The 24851-nt window shown below is 45.9% G+C and overlaps 1 protein-coding gene and 1 pseudogene across 1 annotated transcript; both read right to left on the bottom strand.

Moving 5' to 3' along the window:
* LOC142312006 (uncharacterized) overlaps positions 1–3316 on the bottom strand; it is an 87823-nt pseudogene extending 84507 nt beyond the window's left edge.
* Positions 3317–15708: 12392 nt separating this feature from the next.
* Positions 15709–24331, bottom strand: LOC142312856 (uncharacterized). Its single transcript, XM_075351841.1, has 4 exons — positions 24199–24331; positions 24018–24115; positions 22458–22545; positions 15709–16970 (listed from the first exon to the last, which is right to left on the bottom strand). The coding sequence occupies exons 1-4, from the start codon at positions 24329–24331 to the stop codon at positions 16132–16134; spliced, it is 1158 nt and encodes a 385-aa protein (XP_075207956.1). The 3' UTR covers positions 15709–16131.
* Between the last annotated feature and the right edge of the window lie 520 nt (positions 24332–24851).

Genomic DNA, 24851 nt, shown 5'->3' on the forward strand with positions numbered 1-24851 from the left:
TCTCAACTTTGAAGTCACTGGTCGAATTTCCATTTAGAAGATATTATATTAGGAAAGTAGCACTATCGCTAATACATTGGCTACTCAGTGTATAATAATAGTGGATAAAACGAGACTAAACGCATCATAGGGAGATCTCATGACACCTTCTCTCCATCTACCTGATGATCCTGAGGAACATCGGGATCTTCTTGTTTACATTCCTGTGGAAGAAGAGGACGGGGACATCTCTCTGGTGTTGTCCTCTTGCAGTGGGTGAGCAGACCCCCTGCAAAAGGGAGCATAGTTAACCCGGAAATGTTACTAATAAAAATGTTTTATTTGCATGTGTATTGTGTTAGGGTACCCCTAGTGGCCGGGTGGGACGGCTGTCACCACAGTGGGGAGGAGGAGCCGGCAGAGACAAGGGGAGGAGAGAGCAAGGGTGTGAGGAAAAGATTAGATCAAGGGAGCAGTCGTCTCGGGGACAGGAGCGGAGCAGCAGAGCCGGGGCAGAGTGTGGGAGCTGGAAAGCAGGGAAGCCGGTGAGAAAAGGAGCGGGCGGAACCTCATAGTGTGAAGCAGTCCGGTGTGGGTCCGGGCTGTGGGTAGCCAGAAGTGGGAGCCGGGCGAAGTGGAGTAGTCGGGCACATCCCCACTGGAGGGGACGCAAGGACAGGCTTCCCCCAGCTAAGAAAGCGTATCATCACCTTTATTGCTTTGTTTGGGACTTTGTGAAGAATAAAAGAATGTTTGTTCATTGCATCGAACCCTGCCTGAAGAGTGTTTGTGCGCCGGATAACATCTGCATCACCACCACACTCTGCCCCACCAAGTCATCTCCTGTCCCCATAGTGACGGTGGAACCAGGGGTAAGCCGGATTGCAAGGGCCACGACTACAAGGCCAGAGGCACCCCTGGCACCCCGTTACATGTGGCGTAGTCGGCAGGATCCGAGTCCCCTGCCAGGGACCCAGGAGGCTGGAGATCGGGTCGTGCCTGAAGCACAGGATCCGGACCAGGATACAAGATTTCCAGTCCTGTGGTGGGAAGAGAACCCAGTACCCGTAGCGTTGGACCGGGTACAAGATGGCGGTAAGGAGGCCGTTATCTGTGAGGAAGAAAAGGCGCGGAAAATTGGCGCCGAAAGAAGAGCCTGGGGCTGGCCGGTGCCGAAGAGAAAGCATGGAGTACTCCGCCCAAAGAGGGGAGGCGCCAGCTCCAGGGCACGGAAGAAGAAAAAGAAGTACCTCAGCGGAGGAGTCAAGATGATGCGTGAGGCTGGGGGTGGAGTCTGTTTAAGAGCGGGAAACGAGGACCCGCCTCCACTCTACCCAGTCTCAGCATTGACACCGCCGCCGTTACCAGCAAGATTGTCAGGGGCAGCGACGCCTTCACCACCGAGAGGAGCTGCAGCAGCTGCGCCTGTGGAGCCACCCTACGCCCCTGCGTCCTTCCAGAGGATCCGTCAGCAGCCGGGACAATCCCTGGGGGCATACATCCAGGCCCAAGCGGAGGAATGGAAGAGGGCCTGGCCCCCAGAGTAAGTCACCACTGCTGATCTGTTGTTTAAGTCCGGCGCCGTTTAGCCGGCAGAAGTTCTTTTAAAGTTTCACGGGACGAGCTCCCTTCTGTGTGTTTGTACGGGCAGTCGCCCCATCTAAGACCGGGAGCGCTGTTGCCAAGCCTCCGGGCGCTAGTTGAAAGAAGGACCGGGAGCGCTGCAGAAACCGCCGGGCGCGGGACTGGTGGCTGTCCAGAGGAGGAGAACTGGGCACACTGGTGGCCGTCCAGAGGAGGAGAGCTGCGCACACTGGTGGCCGTCCAGAGGAGGAAAGCTGCGCACACTGGTGGCCGTCCAGAGGAGGAGAACTGGGCACACTGCTGGCCGTCCAGAGGAGGAGAGCTGCGCACACTGGTGGCCGTCCAGAGGAGGAGAGCTGCGCACACTGGTGGCCGTCCAGAGGAGGAGAACTGGGCACACTGGTGCCCTCTGTGTGGGTGCTGCGCCTATTGTGGACGGTATTGCAGACTTTACGTGCTTCTGTATGTTTTAAGGAAGAGCCGTGCCGGGAGGCTCGGGTTTTAAGAGGGGAGGTATGCAGTGGGTGAGCAGACCCCCTGCAAAAGGGAGCATAGTTAACCCGGAAATGTTACTAATAAAAATGTTTTATTTGCATGTGTATTGTGTTAGGGTACCCCTAGTGGCCGGGTGGGACGGCTGTCACCACAGTGGGGAGGAGGAGCCGGCAGAGACAAGGGGAGGAGAGAGCAAGGGTGTGAGGAAAAGATTAGATCAAGGGAGCAGTCGTCTCGGGGACAGGAGCGGAGCAGCAGAGCCGGGGCAGAGTGTGGGAGCTGGAAAGCAGGGAAGCCGGTGAGAAAAGGAGCGGGCGGAACCTCATAGTGTGAAGCAGTCCGGTGTGGGTCCGGGCTGTGGGTAGCCAGAAGTGGGAGCCGGGCGAAGTGGAGTAGTCGGGCACATCCCCACTGGAGGGGACGCAAGGACAGGCTTCCCCCAGCTAAGAAAGCGTATCATCACCTTTATTGCTTTGTTTGGGACTTTGTGAAGAATAAAAGAATGTTTGTTCATTGCATCGAACCCTGCCTGAAGAGTGTTTGTGCGCCGGATAACATCTGCATCACCACCACACTCTGCCCCACCAAGTCATCTCCTGTCCCCATAGTGACGGTGGAACCAGGGGTAAGCCGGATTGCAAGGGCCACGACTACAAGGCCAGAGGCACCCCTGGCACCCCGTTACACTCTCACTGGATAGAACTACAGGAAACACAGACAGGGACTGAATTAATTCTTTACATACAGATAATTATAGGCCGTGTGTATTTAGTTCTGTCTATTACCTGGTGATGTGAGGGGCTGGGGAACATCCATCATGACGTCCTTGTACAGATCTTTGTGTCCTTCTAAATACTCCCACTCCTCCATGGAGAAATAGACGGTGACATCCTGACACCGTATAGGAACCTGACACATACAATGATACCGTCATCCCCCGATCCTTCATAGCGTTACTGTATAATGTCCCAGCATCCCCAGCACTGTCACCTCTCCAGTTAGCAGCTCAATCATCTTGTAGGTGAGTTCTAGGATCTTCTGGTCATTGATGTCCTCATGTATCAGGGGGTGAGGTGTAGGCCCCGTGATTGGGCTCAGGAGTCTTCCCCATCCCTCAGACACAGGGGCCTGACAGCTCTCACTAGAGGTCTTCTTCACTACTGTATAATCCTAGTTATGAATAAACACATTAATAAATCTTTCTACAGACATATCCAGAGTCTTCACCTCTCGCGTTCTGTCCATCTGTTATTCCCATAGATAAGAATGATGGGATGTGACGTCATCAGAATCTCTCACCTCTCCAGTAAGCCGGAAGAGGATCTCTAGGGTGAGGTGTAATATCCTCTCCGCCATCTTGTCCCTGTCCCTAGCCATCCTTGATGAGTCAATCAGGAAAATTCTCTTATATAGAAGATCTGAGAGGATCCGATATTGTAGGGACCTGGAATGGGGAAAAGATGATGATGTAACATCAGAAAGATCCCATGTAAGAAATCTCCGGAGCTGTTACCGGCTTCACATGATCACTACATCCATGGCCGGCTTTAGGCATGTGCGACTTGTGCGGTCGCACAAGGCGCCGACGGCCATGCTTCAGGGGGGGCGTAGCAGAGAGGTAAGAAGTCGTAAATTTCCTGGCTCCTCCGGTCCCAGCACTGCATTTTTACTGTAACCGCCACTGGTTAATTACTTAGCTTTATGTAGCCCCTGGCCAGCCAGGCCCACGATGTTCACCGAGCCCCAGTCACAGCTGCAGCAGAGGGTCCCGGCGGTGTCGCTCCAACTACAACTGCAGTCTACACATGACTAAGGTGCGTGCAAAGTCCTTCTAGGGCATTGCATGCAAATTAGCCATGTGGTGGGGGAGGCACTGTGAAGGGAGCAGAGCAGAAAGGTGGCGCGTGATCCCGTAGCCCAATGTGATGAGGTCATCACTCTGCACCTCATTACAGTGCTGCGGGCAACACAGAGCTGGTGAGCGCGCGGCATCCGGCAGGGAGAGGTAGGCGCTCTATGAGCTGAAGATTGCCGGGGGTGGGGGGGACCCGCTGACTCCAGCCGCGGGGGGAGGGGGGTCACTGACTTCAGGGACAGGGGGTGCTGACTCCAGCTGCAGGGGGTGGGTAGGTGCTGACTCCAGCCGCAGGGGGTGGGGGGGCGCTGTCTCCAGCCGCAAGTGGTGGTTTGGGCACTGACTCCAGGGGCGGAGGGGGTGCTGACTCAAGGCGGGGGACTGGGGGCGCTGACTCCAGCCGCGGGTGGTGGGGGGGCACTGACTCCAGCAGCGGGTGGTGGGGGGTGGGCACTGACTGCAGCCCCTGCCTTGCTTTAGCTGGATGTGTGGAGGGCACACATCCAGCTGAATTGCATCGCTGCTCAAAGAGGACGCTGCAGGACGTGGAAGCCGGGGAGGGTGAGTAAAATGTTTTTTGTTTTTTTTTTCTTTTTGCAGTAGACAAATATATGAGCAGAGACCCAGGAAAGGCACATATACACAAGAAGGAGGAGATATATACCAGGAAGGGGACAAAGACCAGGATGGGAACATATATACCAGAATGTGTCCAGGAGGGAATATATATACATAAGGAGGAGCCTAGGATGGGGATATATATGCTGGGAAAGGGACAAATAAACCATGATGTGACCATATAGACCAGGAGGAGGACATATATACCAAGAAGGGGACAGAAACCAGGATGGGGACATATATACCAAAATGTGCCCAGGAGTGGGATATCCATACCAGGTGCCCAGGCTTGGACATAAATACCAGGATAGGGACAAATAAACTGGGATGGGAACATGCATACCAGGAGGGTCCCTGGATGAGGACATATATACCTGGAAGAGGACATTTATGCTAGGAAGGGAACAATAAACCAGAATGGGGACATGCATACCAGGAAGGGCCCAAGATGCAGACATATATACCAGGATTTGGACATATATACCAGGAGGATATTATACAGATAATGTGTGTGGGGGGATAGTATACAGAGGGGTAGTGTGTGTGGGGTGATATACAGAGGAGCATTTTGTGTGTGACGATATATATAAAGAGGGGCAGCTTGTTGGGGGATAGTGTACAAAGGGGCAGCGTAGATGAGGGATATTACACAGAGGGTCATTGTGTGTGTGTATATTATACAGAGTTGCAGTGTGTGGGGGATATATAGAGAGGCAGTGTGTGGGATATTATGCAAATGGGCAGTGTGTGTTGGTATTTACAGAGGAGCAGTGTACGTGTGGGGACATTATTTAGAGGAGCGGTGTGTGGAGGGGTATATATTGAGGAGCAGTGTTTGTGGGGAGATATTATACAGAAGAGCAGTGTGTGGGAGGATATCATACAAAAGGAGCAGTGTGTGGGAGGATATTATACAGAGGAGCAGTGGGTGTGGGAGGATATTATACAGAGGAGCAGTGTGTGTGGGAGGATATTATACAAAGGAACAGTGTGTGTGGGGGATATCATATTGATAAACAGTGTGTGGGGGATACTAAACAGAGGAGCACAGCGTGGGGGCATATTATACAGAGGAGCAGTGTGTATGTGGGGATATTATACAGAAGACCAGTGTGTGAGGAGGTATTATGCAGAGGGGCATTGTGTGGGGGGATATTATACTGAGGAGCAGTGTGTGTGTGGAGGGATAGTATACTAAGGTGCAGTATGTGTGTGGGGGATAGTGTACTGAGGTGCAGTGTGTAGGGGGATATTATACAGAGGAGCAGTGTGGGGGCGGATATTATACAGAGGCGCAGCATGTGGGGGATATTACACTGAGGAGCAGTGTGTTTGGGGGGATATTATACAGAAGACCAGTGTGTGGGGAGGTATTATGCAGAGGGACATTGTGTGGGGGGATATTATACAGATAAGCAGTGTGTGGGGGGATATTATACTGAGGAGCAGTGTGTGGGGGGGATATTATACTGAGGAGCAGTGTGTGTGTGGGGGGATAGTATACTAAGGTACAGTATGTGTGTGGGGGATAGTGTACTGAGGTGCAGTGTGTATGGGGATATTATACAGAGGAGCAGTATGGGAGGATATTATACAGAGGTGCAGCATGTGGGGGATATTACACTGAGGAGCAGTGTGTTTGGGGGGATATTATACAGAGGAGCAGTGTGTGTGTGTGAATATTATATACAGGGGCATTGTGTGGGTATATTCTACTGAGGGACAGTGTTTGTGGGAGAGATATTATACAGAGGAGCAGTGTGTGTGTGTGTGTGTGTGTGTGTGTGTGTATATGTATGTGGGATATCTTACAGAGGGGCAGTGTGTGGGGATATTATACACAGGGATATCATGTGGGGGTACACTGAGGGGCAGTGTGTGGGGTAATATAAATAGGGGCAGTGTGGGAGAGAGATTATGAAAAGGGTCTGTGTAGAGAATATATTATGGAGAGGGGAAGTGTAGGATATTATACATGGGGCAGTGTGTGTGGGAGAGATATTATACAGAGGAGCAGTGTGTGTGTGTGTGTGTGTGTGTGTGTGTGTGTGTGTGTGTGTGTGTGTGTGTGTGTGTGTGTGTGGGATATCTTACAGAGGGGCAGTGTGTGGGGATATTATACACAGGGATATCATGTGGGGGTACACTGAGGGGCAGTGTGTGGGGGAATATTATAAATAGGGGCAGTGTGGGAGAGAGATTATGAAAAGGGTCTGTGTAGAGAGTATATTATGGAGAGGGGAAGTGTAGGGGGTGTATTATTAATTTTCTAAGGAAAATGCTTTATTTTCTGGAACAACTTCAAAGGTGCTAACACTTTTGGCCGTGTGTGTGTGTGTGTGTATATAATATATATAAATATATATATATATATATATATATGTTATATATACACATACGTTTTTCCGAGAATGGTGGTGAGTGTGGAGGGCTTGAGGGGTGGAGTCGGCGCTGGGGTGGGGTGTAATATCCATGGATACGGCATAAATGGTTGAAATCGGAAGACATCTAAAAAATGGGATCAGACGTGATGGATTTGAAGTGCAGATTCTCCAGCACAAATTTGTAATTTATTGTACATTTGAAGAGATCAATTTTCTTAGGATATAAAAAAAATGGCCTCCTGTCCTCGTTTGTTTCCTGGGAAACTGGGTAGAAAATCAGTAGGGAGGGCACCAAAGGGCAGTTTTGCACAGGGCACCATTCAGGCTAAGGCCGGCCCTGACTACATCCAGTCCTGGCCCCGTCCTGCCCCCGGTATAACACACAATCAAACTATAGTCACACACAGAGATTTATCACAAAATATCTACAATCCAGCACCAAAAACACAGAACAAATCTAAAAGGAAAAATCTAAAATATCAGAATCTTAATAATATATTTCAAAATAAGAAGAGAGTTATAAAGTGCAGGAACATCCACAGAAATCGGATGGCAGAACCGTGGCTGTCAGTAACAGTTAATGATAGAACATTAATATCTCCTGACAGTGACAACATGGAGCGGGCGACGGCCATAATGGAGATTGTACAGTAAGGCTAGTTTCACACTTGCGTTGAACGGTATCCGTTGCATTGCATTGTGTAACGGATGCAACGGATGTGTTGCATATAGTAGCACAACGGATGCAACAGATGCTGCAAAACAACGCAATTCGTTTTGGGGTTTTTGTTTTTTTTTTTACAGTTTTACCACCGGCAGACTATTGTGAACGATCAGCTGATCGCTCCCAGTAGCCGGCCGCCGGGTGATCAGCTGATCGCTCCCTGCAGCCGGCCGTCGGGTGATCAGCTGATCGCTTCCAGTAGCCGGCCGCCGGGTGATCAGCTGATCGTTCCCTGCAGCCTGCCGCCGGGTGATCAGCTGATCGCTCCCTGCAGCCGGGTGATCAGCTGATCGCTCCCTGGTGTTGGCCGCCGGGTGATCAGCTGATCGCTCCCAGTAGCCGGCCGCCGGGTGATCAGCTGAGCGCTGTCACTTGCCGGCGCCCGGGCATGCCGGCGGGCAGGCGCTCAGCTGAACGTTCGGCCAGCGCAAGCCAAAATAAAGTTTGATTTAAAAAAAAAAAGAGCATGCGCAGTGAAATCCAGAGGATTCCGCTGCTCAAAATAACGTTACATGCTGCGTTCCTCCCGCTGGGCGGAAGCAACGGAGCGTCGCCCAGCGGAAGCAACGCAGGTCCTTTTGGTACAATCCGTCACCCATACAAGTCTATGGGAAACAGCGGAATCCGTTAACGGATTCCGCTGTTTCCCAAAAGGGCGGATTGTAACGGAAGGAAATAAACGCAAGTGTGAAAGTACCCTAACAGAGCAGCGAGCGGCGTCAGGAGGGAAGTGACCCAATCTAATCCCATACAGACAGATCTCCTGAGCCGCACAGACATGTTCTGTCTCCTGGAGTGTAAGCGCAGCACTGAAAGAGTTAATGCCCCCTGTGCCCAGTAATGGGGACTCTCCACATACCTCCTCCTGCAGAGCTGCACACTGGATATATGGCTGCTCTGTGCTTACAGGACCTGTGATGATGTCACATGGAGGGGAGGAGTCAGGGGTCACATGATCAGCTCCTCAGTGTGTGCAGGACTCTGCTGTGCTGGATGAGGTGAATTTTATGTGTGGGGTCAGGAGGGATTTACAGTGTGGAGCAGAGCTGTGTGTACAATGTGTATGGAGCAGAGACGTGTGCATGATGTGTGCTGAGGAGCAGAGGATAACAAAGTCAATGTTTTGGAGTGGCCATCACAAAGTCCTGATCTCAATCCTATTGAAAACATATGGGCAAAATTGAAAAGGCCGGTGCGAACAAAGCGACCTACAAACTTGGCTCAGTTACACCAGTTCTGTCAGGAGGAATGGGCCCAAATTCCTACCAGCTATTGTGAGAAGCTTGTGGAAGGATATCCAAAATATTTTACTCAAGTCACACAGTGTAAGGGCAATGCTAGCAAATACTAATGAAATGGATGGAAACTTGTGACTTTGCAGAAAGTAATAAAAATGCCTTAAAACATTTGTGGCGCCCCTGCGGCTTCAGGCGCCACAGGGTACTGCACCTTACTCGAGGTGCAGTATTCATCTTGGATAGGGAGGAGGTCATTGCTGGTAGACAACCAACAACACACTCAACCAACACATAACACGGGAGCTCTTCTACTGGGACTGGGCTAGGGTAGGTGCTGGGGTGAACTTCACGAGATATGGGAACTCTTGCCCACTAGTTCAGAAAGCCGGGAGGTGGGGCACCAACAGGGGAGTTAGGAGCTATGCCAAAAAGTTGTCAGCTCCGGGCGCAGCAAGCGCCAGGTCTCATGAAGGAGGAGATAAGCAAAGACACGGACAGTTCTGGGCCTGGGGTTTGGAGCTGGAAGCTCGACCCATGTTCTTAGGAAAGAAGTGGGATCCCAGGATTCACGGGGAGTGCAGAAGGCTCCCGTGACCCGTTCCACGGCCCAGGAGCTGGGGTGGAGGGAAACCGTCGAAAGGTGACACACAGAAGGAAACACAAGCCTCGACCTCCGAAGTATCCGGGATCGGCTGAAGCCCATCACAGTGTAGTTCCGTGCTCTAATGGCGGTGTGCTTCCAGTGGGTAAAGAACTTGAACTGGACCCTCTGTGTCGTCCCATTACTGCCGGCGCTTCCAACATCGTGCTCCTGCGCCATAGGCGACTACTACTCCTATCATCCTCCCTGGTGCCAGTTCTGCCTGTGGAGAGTTGCAACACCCGAGCTGCGTCCTAATCCGCCCCAGCAGAGAAAGACTTCCCGCAGCGCCGGCTAATACTGGCCGCACACCACAGGTGGCGTCACGAACAACTACTCCCATCATCCCCATCCCCATCTTTACTGACACCGCCGGGGTCACGGAAGCGGGCAAGGCCACTGCGGTGACCAAGGAGAAGAACCGCGGCCCAGTGACGGGTAACCCCAGACCCCGTGGGCACGTCACATTCTCTCTCTCATTATTCTGGCATTTGGTAAATATAAATCATTTTGGTTCCTAATTGACCTAAAATGGTAAAAATGTATTCTGATTTCATGTCAGACAGTGAGAAAAACATGCAGATGTGTCTTTACAGAGAGTGGATGTAAACTTCTAGGTTCAACTGTAAATGACCCATTAAAAAAAAAGATTATGAAAAGCGGTTTCATTTAAACCAAACTAAATAGGTATTAAGGCTGCTTTACACGCAACGACATCGCTAACGAGATGTCGTTGGGGTCACAGAATTCGTGACGCACATCCGGCCTCGTTAGCGACGTTGTTGCGTGTGAAATGCACGAACGACCGTTAGCGATCAAAATTACTTACTCGTTGATCGTTGACGCGTGGTTCCTTTCCCGATTATCGTTGCTGTTGCAGGATATTCGTCGTTCCTGCAGCAGCACAAATCGCTATGTGTGACACCGCAGGTATGAGAAACATCACCGTACTTGTGCCCGTCCGCAAAGAGGAAGGAAGGAGGTGGGCGGGATGTTTGTCCCGCTCATCTCCGCCCCTCCGCTTCTATTGGGCTGCTGCTTAGTAACGCCGCTGTGACGCCGCACGAACCGCCCCCTTAGAAAGGAGGAGGTTCGCCGGCCACAGCGACGTCGCTAGGCAGGTAAGTCCGTGTGACGAGTGTAAGCGATGTTGTGCGACACAGGCAGTGATTTGCCCGTGACGCACAACCGACGGGGGCAGGTATGCTCGCTAGCGATATCGCTGTGTGTAAAGTGCCCTTTAGGCTCTGTTTATGTCTAGAGAAAAAGGTTCAATCCCCAGAGGCAAAGAGATTTCTTTACAACTAGAATTCATCTATGCCATTACCTGTCTCAAAAACGGGTCAAAGTGGGGGAGCCGTCAATGGTTTCAAAAATGGCTGAGATGATTACTTACAACAAAATAAAATAAATCCTTAGGTAGATGTAAAAACTTCTTGTTTTGTCAATCCAGTCTGATCAATTCTCGGGATCAGAAAAAAAATACAGATCAAAAGAAAAAGGAACATAAGTTTTAAAAACAGATGTTTAAAAATCATAGGTAACCATTTTTAAAGGGGTTGTCCAACCACCTCTTCCCTCTAATCTGATATCTGCCATGATATGATGATGCTGTAAGTGTCAGAACAGTTGCATATGGTTTGTTAACGTACAATCATTTGCAAAAAAAATAAAAGTAACATTTTGAATAATCAATATGAAAACCAAAATTTCAATTTTGCGAAGTGGCAAGTAATAGCAGAACAAATAATAAACCAAACATAAGGAAGAAAAAAAGAACAAAAACATAAAATCGAGGAACCCCCCCCCCAAAAAAAAATAATTATATGTTTCTTAATAATAAGTGACAATAATAAAAAAAAATAATAAAAAAAGTAAAAACAAATGGTAATGTAATAGGAGATGAGAGGTTCTGGTCTCCTCCATTGGCAGCGTGGAATTAACCTTTCGACTCCTGATACACTGCTCTTTAATTTTAAGTGTCCACGGCAGTCTCCTCTAGGTTTCTACTCTATGGTTGTGGATTTACAACCCCAATCAATTGAGCTTACTACTATTGAATATACCCTTTACCGCTATGGTAATATCATCTTCCATTGTCTTCATTCCAGATGCTATTCCTGCAAAAATGTTAGGGAAAGGTAAGGATAAAGACAATATATAGGGAATAGAATGGAAATAAGTCCACGATGGGAGACAAAATCCCTATAAGAGAAGGCTAGTCCTCTATATTAGTGTCTTTCTAGGTATGGGAGATTGCCAAGCGAACGGCAAAAGGAAAGCAAAGGGAAACCCTGCATCTAGGGAAGGGGTAGATGGTGACTCCTGACCTAACCTACCGCTGGCCCCTGGCCTCACCACCCTAGATAGGTTCCACATCTATGCAGTGAGCCGGATACCTGACCTTAGGATGACCCTAGAGCTGGGTGATAGATAGCGCATGGGTGGGATGAGTTCTTCGTCAACCCCACCAAACACTAAAGAAGACACAGGGAGCATACATATGGGAAAAGCGCATGAACAACTTATCTCCAGATGCCTCAGGACAAAGTTCAGCAAAGAGCAGCAACGATCCTACCATTGAGTGCAAGCCACCTGCTTGTATCCAGAGATTGTGAAGAAACTGAATACCACCAGCACAAGTCCAGGGAAAATGAGAGTATTTAAACCCAAAGATAAATACAAATGATAAGCAACTGAAGGGAAGAGGAGCTCCGCAGGGTCCTAAACGGAAAAGGATGAAAACCCAGCAGAGGAGATACCTAGTACATGGAATACTAACAGCAGAATAATAGAAAGTCAGGGAGAATTTTCCACATCCAAATGCTGTGACCTTCTAATGCCGGATACCACAGGACTGTCTGTCACCCATTACAAACCCGTGACAATTAAAGGGAACCTGTCACCAGATTTTTTCCCTATGCAACGAAAACTACCACCTTCTGCAGCTCCTCAGTTGCATTCTATGAAGATGTTCCTTGTATCTGGCCCATTTTTCAGACCGCAAAAATAACTTTATAAATATTAGTTTTTCGTATGTACATTTTTTAGTAGGGCCTAAAGGGCAGGGTCTCTTTTTCCTTCGTTCCCACCCTCCTGCCGCTGTACGCTGTCCCCTGTGTTGATTTGAATTGATGACGACGGTCCTGTCATCCTCCACGCTGTGCCGAAGTCTCGCGCATGCGCCGTTATCGTAGGCCACTATTGCGGGCCTGTGCACAAACTATCCCGCGCGCACGCCCGGGATGTATTTGCTCAGGCACGAGATTATGGGCGGGTACTAGCATGACGCTGGTGAGGTCATGCACAGCGCCGCCCATAATCTCGTGCCCGAGAAAATACATCCTGGGCGCGCGCAAGGGATACTTTGTGCACAGGCCCGCGATAGTGGCCTACGATAACAGCGCATGCGCGAGACCGGCACAGCGTGGAGGATGACGGGACCGTTGTCATCAATTCAAATCAACACAGGGGACGGCGTACAGCGGCAGGAGGGGGGGAATGAAGGAGAAAGAGAGCCCGCCCTTTAGGCCCACTGATAAAATTTACATACGAAAAGGTAATATTTATAAAGTTATTTTTGCGGTCTGAAAAGGGGGCCAGATACAAGGCGCAACTTCATAGAATGCAGCTGAGGAGCTGCAGAAGGTGGTAGTTTTAGTTGCATAGGGAAAAATCTGGTGACAGGTTCCCTTTAATCTTCTTAACTGGCAATAGTGTAAGAGATGACAGATATCTACAGCTTAGAATAGTAATTATACCCAACTGGATATAAGAAATTATAAAAGCACAATACACAATAGATTAATATAAAACGGATGCAAATATATATCAGCAGAAATAAAGAGAAACAAAAAGTTCTTTCTATAGTGCCAACAAATACCACAGTGCTTTACAGTTCAAAGGTTCATATATGTACAAACGATCGTAAATAACAGTTATAGAAAATACAATGATTAAAGCAAAAATAAAAACCACACTGCTCATAAGAGCTTACAATCTATAATGGGGTGAGGTGGGAATGACATAATGTTCAAGTGTTTATTTACAACAATGATCCAGCCATCTTGAAGAAATGAAGAAGATGCGATCAGGTTTGGACTGGGGTGCCAGGGACCTACCAGGGAAATTGACTCTAGGGGACCACACTATAGCTACAATAGGCGTTTTTATTACTTGTTCATTTTCGGCTTCTTTCAGTATAACATGCGCCTTTTAGCAAACTATACAATGCGCAGAAGAGTACTGTATTGTAAACTGTGCTATATCAGAGTATTTCTTGTTCAGCATCTTATTTATTATAGTGATAATGGAATCTATTATTTACAGTCATTCGCAGTTTTTCTTACACACGGACGTTCCTTGTCCTCAGTAAACCACCAAGTCTATTAGCCAAGCAATATTCAACGTGAAGCAAAATGCTATCCAGTATCTTCACATGGAGAGATTACTATAATTAACCCCCCTATGCCGCCATCTATCCACCATATAGGGTCTGTCCCAACTGACTTGAGAAATCCTCTATAAGAGTCAATATGTGGTGCTGTGAAGCATTACCACTCCAATACACTTTTCCATGTGGAGACTCTTTCCACCTTCAGACATTTACATAATTAACAGGTAATGATCGGCTACGAGTGTCTATACTGGATGTGACCAGTCATTCTGTGGGGACAGAGGCCCTATAAAAGAATCACTATGGTTTCCAAATTAGTTTTACATGTTGGATAAACCCTTCACTAGTCCTGTGTATTCTGACAATACTGACAATACTGCTTTATAGGCAGATCATGTTAGTTTTTTGTTTGTTTTTTTTACATATATTTATATTGAGGCCCCTCCTGTACTATCATCACATATAGAAGCCCCCCTGAAGAGTACTTACATATAGCCTAAGATAATAACACTGATACTGGGGGTACAGGACAATGACACTAGGGTACAGTATAATGACACTGATACTGGGGGTACAGGATATTGACACTGGGGGTACAGAATAATGACAGGGACACTGGGGGTACAGGATAACGACATTGGGGGTACAGGATAATGACGCTGACACTTTGTGTTCGGGATAATGACACCGAAACTCAGGGTACAGGATAATGAGACTGACACTGGGTGTACAGGATACTGACACTGGGGGTACAGGATAATGAAACTTGGTACTCGGTACAGGATAAGACACATGGGGTACAGGATAATTACTCTGGACACACAGTTCTTTTCCTCAGCACTCAGTTTTTCTATGTTCTGATAGCCATCTTGTCCTCAGCACCCAGCTTTCCCATGATATCAGAGAATGGGAAAGCTGGGGCTGAGGACAAGACAGATATCAGAGCATAGAAAAGCTGGGTGTTGAAGAAGAGAGCCATTTTCTCTCAGCTCAACACCCAGCTTTCCCAATCCCATGCTCTGACTGCTACTATCCCACTTTCCTTAATTCCTACTGATATATGGTTACTGTATGGACTTCACTCATGTCACGCAGCAGGGACTGGTGCACACACCCTGGACCCCAAAATCATACACACCCTGCCCCGCATATCTCACACAGCCTGGCTGTACCCCAAATTACCCCTCTCTCAAACACACTGCAACCCCATTTGATTAGAGAGGGTGATAGGCCACCCTAAAAAGATGCGTTTTTAGGGGGTGTCTGAAGCTGTGTAAGTTATGTATCATCCTAATATCTTGTAGTAGAGCATTCCAGAGGATTGGTGCAGCATGGGAGGAGTCTCAGAGCCGGATGTGGGAGGTCTGGATTAGTGTGGATGTTAGTCGATGGTCGTTTGTGGAAAGTAGATAACGGGAAGGCTGATAGACAGAGATGAGGGTGGAGATGTAGGGGAGTGCCGCAGTATGGAGAGCTTTGAGGGTGAGAACAAGGAATTTAAATTTGGATCCTAAAATGACTGGCACAGAGCAGAAGAGTCTGAATAACGGTTAGCCAGATAGGTGACCCTGACTACAGCATTAAGGATGGACTGGAAAGAGGAAGGTCTAGTGAGGGAGAGGCCAATTAATAGAGAATTACAGAAATCAAGGTGGGAGTGGATAAGGTAAACAGTGAGGGTTTTTGTTGTCTCCCTGGTGAGAAAGGGGCAGCTACCATATGTTCCACAAGTTTATAATGGCAGAGACTCAAATAGGTAAAGAAACAATCATCTAATATGGTGGGTACCTTAAGACATAATGAGTCAGTTAAGCTAGAATGTGGATCGAGGAAGGCAAACAGGCACCACTAACCTCCAGCATCAGCTCTCTACAACCAATGGAAGAGCGAATCATCGAATAACCCCTTCAAAATGAAGCTATTCTGTATTTATAAATGTGAAATATTTTATTCATATGAGTAATACATAAGCGTGATACGTAGCTTGTTTGTTTTTCAATAAAAGATGTGAATTGCTAGTTTCATATCTTTCTTATTATTCAGTTAGTCCTGTAAATTATATTCCCTTCTGTTGCAGACTGTTTATTTTTACATTGTACAATTTGACAATACAGTTGTTTTAAATAGAAAATGTCTACTTTCCTTTGTGAATTTTTTGATGTCCAATAAGATGTGATTTCTGTGCAAAACATTTCCCACATTCTGAACATGAAAATGTTTATTCCCCTGTGTGACTTCTCTCATGTGTAACTAGGTTTGATTTCTGTGCAAAGCTTTTTTCACATTCTGAACATGAATGTGGCTTCTCCCCTGTGTGAATTCTCAGGTGTTTAGCAAGACTAGATTTCATTGTAAAACACTTTCCACATTCTGAACATGAAATTGGATGGTCTCTGATATGAGTTCTCTGATGTTTAACAAATTGACGTTTTTGTTTAAAACATTTCCCACATTCTGAACATGAATATGGCTTCTCACCTATGTGAGTTCTCTGATGGTTAATAAGCAGGTTTTTCACTGTAAAATGTTTCCCACATTCTGAACATGAAAATGGCTTATCCCCAGTGTGAAGTCTCAGATGGTTAACAAGTTTTATTTTCTCTGTAAAACATTTCCCACATTCACAACAAGAAAATGGCTTCTCCCCTGTGTGAATTCTCTGATGTTGAACAAGATTTGTTTTTTTTGTAAAACACTTTCCACATTCTGAACATAAAAATAGCTTCTCCCCTGTGTGTATTCTCTGATGTGTAACAAGCTGGTTTTTCACTCTAAAGCATTTCCCACATTCTGAACATGGAAATGGCTTTTCCCCTGTGTGAATTCTCAGATGTTGAACAAGATTTGATTTTACTGTTAAACATTTTCCACATTCTGAACATGAAAATGGTTGCTTCTCTGTGTGAAAAGGATCAGGTGAAAAGTCTTTACTGTTAAGGGCTGGAGATATATCTGGGATGCTGTCATGTTCTTCATAAGTATCACATGTGATACTATGGTCATGTGCTGTAATATCTGAAAGTATCAGATGTGCTTCCAATCTGCAGGTACAGTCATCTGCAAAGAATAAAACTGAATATTAATTTTCAATAACACAGAATTAAAATGATATTATAGCATCTATAAATTTTATAACTTTTCTATACAAATTGTAGTTTATGAAATAGGAAATATTTCTATATATGTATTGAAATATTTAGTAGAAACTCATAGGTCAACCCCAAAAAAATCCTCAAAACCAACATCCACATTCACTTTCTATATAACAAATATAGAACCAACAAACTACACTGGAGAAAGTTTACTTGGACAAGTGCCGTGCCCCAGAGCTATGGGGTACTCGGTCCCAGGCCTGGTTTCACTGGGAAGTGTCACGGGTGTAATGGCCAGTGCCCGACTCCGTGACCCTGGGGGGGGGGGGTCGCTTTTAAATAGGGGATTATAATAAAGTTTTTGTTGTGACGCCACTTGCGGGTGGTGGCTATATGGATGGAGCCGCCACTGCACAGTCTCTCATGGCTGGGGCTGGCGTTAATGGCAGCCAGGATGTTATGGCCCTCCGCAAATAGAGCTAGGCCCCAGGGGATAAATGATAGTGTTTGATGTTTAAGTCCGTTCACAGTGTCGGGGTGAGGAAAGAAGGTAGACTACACAAGAGATTGCAGTGTAACTGGTTCTTTACTCACGATGGTGATGCTTGCAACCCGATGGAGGCTGGTCCTCACCACTGGTCCGTACAGCAGTCAGTTTGAGCCCTGCTGGGCCGGTTCTCTATTCCGGTCCCTGGTTCTCCCGTCACTGCTGAGCCCCGAACTTTAAGGTCGGTGAGGTCCTGGATGGTTCCCTCACCGTGCAGATTTAATCAGGTCTGCCTAGAGCGTTTTACTGACCTAGGGCTCTGCACCCCGTCGGTGCTATGGTTCAGAGAGTACTCCACCGTACTCCTTCGGCAACCACACGCCTGAACCTGACAGGTCACTGTTACACTCTCCCGTCAGTACTGTTACGTCTGTCTGCTTTCACGTCCACTTACTGACTGACCCATCCTCCCTGGTTGTCGTCTAGTGGACTGGATCGGTTCCACCCCTAAGTGGTCATCCATTAGGTCCAACCCTAGCCTGTCACCAGTCCTTGAGAAAGAAATAAACAGGGATTATATGTGTGTTTTGGTGTTACTGGCACTGGTCTTCTGGGTCTCTGGGGATAGGCCCTGCATCTTTGACAGGATGCAGTTCCCTGTAGCTCCTGATTACTTCAGGGGCGCTACACAAGCCCCTCCCATTCCCCATAAAAATAAATAAGCCTATACACACCTAAGCTACTGATGCGGTTCCAGTGCTGTTGGAACACGCGCTCCCGGAGCCCACATGACATTGTTATGACACGCAAGCCCACGACCAATCATCCTTTTCCTGCCTTCGGATGTGTAAGTAATTAACAGGAAGTGAACGCTGCGGTTACGGCTCACATCCTGTCAACCGTATGAAGGCGTGTAGAAGGAAGTCAGTGGCGATTGGTTACAAGGCTCGCATGTCATAACAATGTAACCTGGGCATCGGGAACACGAGTTCCGGCACCGCTTAGACCACACCAGCAGCACAGGAGAGTAGGGCACACATAGGAAATGAAAAGGGGTTTCCCAAGTAGTGGACAATCACTTTAACAGACAATCGACACACATGCTAACTACTTAAAAATACAGAAGTCTTTTCAAAGTCTGGAGCCACGCAGGGGGTATATACTGCTAGTGTATGTATTGAACACATCACCAATTTTATACGTAAATACTGTATATTTCTAAAAGTACTATTGGCATGAATTTCTCACCAGAACTCGGTAACAACCCATCCAATCCACAATGGCAAAGAAATGAAACCATAGCTGTCCATAAATTAAGTTATGTGTAATAATGAGAAATGACACAGGAAAAAAGTATTGAACACGCATACTGAAATTTCTTTCACACTTAGTATAAAAGCCTTTGTTGGTGATGATAGCTTCTAGATGCCTCCTGTATATAGAAACTAGTGGAATGGCATTGCTCAGGTATGATTTTAGACCATTCTTCCACACAATCACACTTCAAATCCTGAAGGATCCATGGGTTTCTTGTATGAACTCTGAGCTTCAGTTCCTTCCATACATTTTCTATTGGATGCAGGTTGGGTGATCGGCTCGTCCATTCTGGCATCTTTATTTTCTTTTTCCTAAACTACAGTGGAACCTTGCTTAACGAGAACAATCCGTTCTGGGAGTGTGCTTGTTAACCAAGTTACTCATTCAGCAGAGCAAAATTTCCCATAGGAGATCATTGCAATGCTGACAATTCGTTCCACAACTAGTTAAGTGTCCCATCCTGGTCCCCTGTTGTCATTCCACACACGTACAAACACACACAAACACATACAAACACACACAAACACACACAAACACACAAGCACGCATGCACACGCACATATTATATGCTCACCTTACCTTCCGTTCCATCGCCGGTCTCCTGGGACTTGCTGTTCTCTGGTGCGGGCCGTGTATCGGGTTACCATAACGACGAGGGAGGAACTTCCTGCCAGAGCGCTGACGTCAAAGGCTGAGCCGCTTGCCTCTGATTGGCCAGCATGCTGCCTTTGAGTAGCAGTGACAGGAACCAGGAAGTTCCTGCTTCGTCGCTATGGATGCAGATGCCTGGAGTGAAGCGGAGCGGCGCACTACAGGACCCAGGAGACCGGCGATGAAACGGAAGGTACACATATTATATGCTCACCTTACCTTCCGTTCCACCGCCGGCCTCATGGTACTTGTACTTCGCCGCGAGCATGTCACGATGTATCCGGGAACTACAAGAACCATGAGACCGGCGGTGGAACGGAAGGTAAAGTGAGCATAATACTGTATGTGCGTGCGTGTTTGTTTGTGTGTGTTTGTGCGTACATGTGTGTGTTCGTGTGGACTGCAAGTGCGGGTCAGAGTGCGGTGGATGGACGGAACCGGAAGTGTTTGAGGTGAGGATTTTGCTTGTATAGCAAAGCTTTCTCGTAAAGCGGGTTACACATTTACAGAAAGCTTTGCTTGTTAAGCGAAATTCTCGTTAAGTGGGTTACTCGTTAAGCGAGGTACCACTGTAATTGAGTGTTTCCTTGGCTGTGTGTTTGGGATTTTTGTCTTGCTGATTTGTCCACTACCGTTTCATCTTCATCATTCTGGTAGATGGCAGCAGATTTTTATCAAGAATGTCTCGGTTCATTTGTCCATTCAGCAGTTGCTTTTCAGCTCAGCAGGTCTTCTCCAGGGTTAATGGAGGGATGGATGCCTACACTTTATCAGGACCTTGGATCCAGAGCATGTGAACTTAGTCAGCTGGGACACAGTAGCGTGGAGATGCCTCACCTGTAATTCCTGATGCTGCCCACAGTCCTTGTTGCTCCTCTACTCCGAGACAAGTCACCAAGATGCCTTCCACTTCCTCTCCGAAACGAGCCCGGACAGATTTCTTTGGCATCTAACAGGTTAATGCAGGAAAATTAAAGACTCGCAATCGCCCAGCCATGTTCACCTTCCTTTATGGAATGCTTTGGTCCACAGGATGTCAGGAAGAGATAAAATCTTCAGCATGGCATTCAGGATAGCAGGAGCTCCAATCCAACACATCTGCTCAGTGCATGAGCATGACCACTCCCCCTCTTGATGAGCAAACTTTAAACTCACTTGAACAGGCTTTTTGATCAGCAGTGGAGTCTTGTGTGGTCATCACTCATGCAGGCCATGGATGCTCAGTGCATTATGTTTTGTTTTCTTTAAACAATTGTACCGGCTGATTCCAGGTCATTCTGTAGTGCTCCACAGGTGATTCTTGACTCTTGGACAACTATTTTGATAATTCTTTTCATTCCCATGTCTGAAATCTTGTGGGGAGCAAGTGGTCGTGACCGACTTACGGTGAAATTATGATCTTTCCACTTCTGGATTATGGCTTCAGAATTGCTTACTGGACCCTTCAATAGTTTAGAAATTTCTCTGTAACCAATGCCATCTGTATATTCTGATATAATAGGTCTTGAGACAGCTCACTCTTTTTAACCATCATGAGATGTTTCTTGTGTGGAATATTTGTAATGAGCCACCTTTTCATAGGCCATCAGTTGAACCAGCTGATATTTTTCTATAAGCGGCAGGATTGCTTTCTAACTACCGAAAAATTTCAGCCAGTGTCATGACTTTCCATGGCTTTTTGCACGTCAATTTCAACACTTTTCCCCTGTGTATTTTCTCATTATTACACAACTTAATTTATGGACATCTATGATTTGATTTACTGTATTTGCTGGTGTGGATAGAATGGGTTGTTATCGAGATCTGTTGAGAATTTTATGTCAATGTCACCTTTAGAAATATATTTAGGCTATGTGCGCACTTTGCGTTGAGTTTCTTGCAGTTCTAAACGCATCCTCTGGCAGAAATTGTCTTTGTCAAATTTGGTTTTAACCAAAAAAACGCTATAAATACGCTTGTGATTTTGCCGCGTTTTTACCGCGATTTACATGCTTTTTCATTGCTTAAAGTCAGATGCGTTTTTAATACAAATACACTACTAAATAATGTTTAAACATTCAAACACTATGAAAAAAACGGGGAAAAAATGATAAATATTATGATTAAAATCATGCACAAAATAGCTAATTTTATTAAAATTATAACTATTTTATAATATTTATGCATAAAATAGAGTTAAATTATGGTTTTTCATTAATTTAATTGTCGGACTATGTGTGTGTGTAAAGGGACATATCATGCCCTTATTATAAAGTCAAAAACGCATGCGTTTATTTTGTCAAAAAAGCATGTTTTCTGCATCAAAAAAGCATGTTAAACGCTGGGATTTTGAATTAATGAGAAGTTGCAAAATGCATCCTGACTCTAATGTTAGCAAAACGCTGCCAAAATGGCAATACAATTGACATGTTGCTTCTTTAAACGCTGAGTTTTTGCCAAATTTTCTGCAACTGAAACGCTGCGTTTTTAACTGCATTGTGCGCACAAGAAATCACAATTTCCCATAGACTTTTCTTGAAAATCAAAACGCATGCATTTTGGAATTAAAACGCTGCAGTTCAAAAAGCTGCAGAGACGCATGAAAAAAAACGCAAAGTGCGCACATAGCCTTACTAAGAAAATTGGTGAAGTGTTCAATACTTATTTCACCCGTTGTAGATGTGTATATAGAAGTGTGGGGAAATTAATTAAATTGGCAAGTACACCTACTGGTAATTTTGTTTCCTCCAACTATGAAAGCTGCAATATTTGCCCACCATTCTGTATTGTTCCCTTCCACAATGAGTAGACAGCTTTTATGATGTGATGTTAAAGTTGTTTTTTCATTTATGCATGTTTGTTTCGCTATTGATTGCGGAATTTAGATAGTTAAGCAGCCAAGGGGGCTGAAATCTATGGCAAAATAGGACGTAGTCTGAATGAATAAAGTACATATTTCTACAAGCTAATGACTAAGTAGAATCTGTGACTTCTCGGCATTTAGTGGTCACTACTCACCTGTGCGGTTACCTGCAGGAATCTCTTTACACCGCTCATCACCCCTCACATATGTCTCTGTAGTATTAATATGGGTCAGATCTTCACCCTGAAACAAAATATTGTAAACCACAGACAGAAAAGATCTTAAATAAACATGATGACCACAAATGGCATGACAGCAGTAGATATCACAGAGCTGCAGGTCTCCTGTATAATCCAACCTGTCACCTCCTAATTGTATCCAGCAGTCTCCAAAACCAGAAAATTTTGAGAAGATCCAGACAACATCTAATGTCTATGATCAGCTTTATCCTGTCATCTCCACCAAGTATAAACCATACACTGAATGGCCACATTATTATTAGAGACACCTATCTGGTATTGTGTTGGAGCTCCTTTGCCCTCCAGAAGTTTAGGACGATTGTTGAACTCCCGCCGTTCCTTCCTCTGATGAATTACTTATATTCATAGGAACTGCTTTCCCTGGATGTTTTTTTCTTAATCACAATATTCTCAGTATACGGCACGTTCCAAATTACGGTATAAATTGGATTTTATTGTCATAAAGAGAGCTGGACAGCCCCTTTAGGGTCCCTGATGAAGTGAAACTGAAATGACCTCGGCACAGTATATAGAGTTTCTGACTGATCACTTTCTTCCATGGTACATAAAGAAGAACTGTGCCATCCATAGCAAAGTCATCTTCACGAATGACAATGCACCATCTCATGCTGCAAATATACTTCTGAGTCATTGCCTATTAACTTATGTTGTGGCCACAACCCTGTTGAGAACCTTTGGCATATCCTCAAGGGAAATATATGAGATTGGGAGTCAAGTCACATGAAAACAGCAGCTCTGGGACACTATTCCGACATCCGGCAAAGAAATTCAAGCAGGAATTCTCAAGCTCAAAGAATGAAAGAATTTTGAAGGTGATATCAAAAAGGATCCTATGTACGTTTGTCTGTTAATATGTTTTTTTATTAAAAAAGCTTTTGATTTCAGTAAATGTAACCTATTAATGCTGCAAACTTATCAAATAATCATTTTCAGTTCTTTACAACCTATAAATATTTTAAAACTCTTGTGCATAATAATTTGGAACACTGCATTTTGAGTTTTTTTAGTTTTGAAAAAAATATTGTTATCTTTGGAAGGTTTGTCCAAAAAATGTGATTTATCCTCTCACAGTTCATGATTTGAACATTGTGCTGATTCATTTACAGCAACTATCTTGGAAAATCAGCGAAAAATAACATTTGCATAATAATTTGGACCGTGGTGTAATCTCCGAGATACCATTGTATGTACCAAATGTTCAAAGTCGTTTTTTCCTAGTAAGAGATGGATTCACACTGCAAGTGATCCACTGATCACTGGATTTACATCTCCACTGTTACTGGTTAAATTTCAGTTTAGGAATGTTTATATCAGGAAAGGGCCGGTGTCTCTAATACATTATAAAAAATGGCCATTCAGTATATAATACTGGGAGATAAAATGAGACTGAGCACAAGACCTTCACAGCCGTCTACACATCATAGGGAGATTTCATGACACCTTCTCTCCATCTACCTGATCATCCTGAGGAACATTGGGCTCTTCATGTTTACATTCCTGTGGAAGAAGAGGACATGGACATCTCTCTGGTGTTGTCCTCTTACTGGATAGAACTGGAGGAAACACATACAGGGACTGAATTCATTATTCACATACAGATAATTATAGGCCGTGTGTATTTAGTCCTGTCTATTACCTGGTGATGTGAGGGGCTGGGGAAGCTCCATCATGACGTCCTTGTACAGATCTCTGTGTCCTTCTAAATACTCCCACTCCTCCATGGAGAAATAGACGGTGACATCCTGACACCTTATAGGAACCTGACACATACAATAATACCGTCATCCCCCGATCCCTTCATAGCGTTACTGTATAATGTCCCAGCATTCCCAGCAGTGTCACCTCTCCAGTCAGCAGCTCAATCATCTTGTAGGTGAGTTCTAGGATCTTTTGGTCAGTGATTTCCTCATGTATCAGGGGGTGAGGTGGAGACCCCGTGATTGGACTCAGGGGTCTTCCCCATCCCTCAGACACAGGGTCCTGACAGCGGTCACTAGAGGTCTTCTTCACTTCTGTGTAATCCTGGTTATGGAGAGACACATTAATAAATCTCACTACAGACATTTCCAGAGTCCTCACCTCTCCAGTTCTGTCCATCTGTTATTCCCATAGATAAGAATGATGTAATGTGACATCATCAGAATCTCTCACCTCTCCAGTAAGCCGGAAGAGGATCTCTAGGGTGAGGTGTAATATCCTCTCCGCCATCTTGTCCCTGTCCCTATCCATCCTTGATGGGTCAATCAGGAGAATTCTCTTATATAGAAGATCTGAGAGGATCCGATATTA

The sequence above is a fragment of the Anomaloglossus baeobatrachus genome, chromosome 5, assembly GCF_048569485.1.
Source record: "Anomaloglossus baeobatrachus isolate aAnoBae1 chromosome 5, aAnoBae1.hap1, whole genome shotgun sequence".
Lineage (NCBI taxonomy): Eukaryota > Metazoa > Chordata > Amphibia > Anura > Aromobatidae > Anomaloglossus > Anomaloglossus baeobatrachus.

Excerpts from the sequence above, each read along its gene's own strand:
- LOC142312856 (XM_075351841.1), bottom strand. The coding sequence starts at position 24,331 with ATGTGTCAGGTTCCTATAAGGTGTCAGGATGTCACCGTCTATTTCTCC. Across the intron at positions 24,116-24,198 it reads CCAGCCCCTCACATCACCAG|TTCTATCCAGTAAGAGGACA; the intron begins GTAATAGACAGG and ends TGTTTCCTCCAG. Across the intron at positions 16,971-22,457 it reads TCCTGCAGGTAACCGCACAG|ATGACTGTACCTGCAGATTG; the intron begins GTGAGTAGTGAC and ends TATTCTTTGCAG.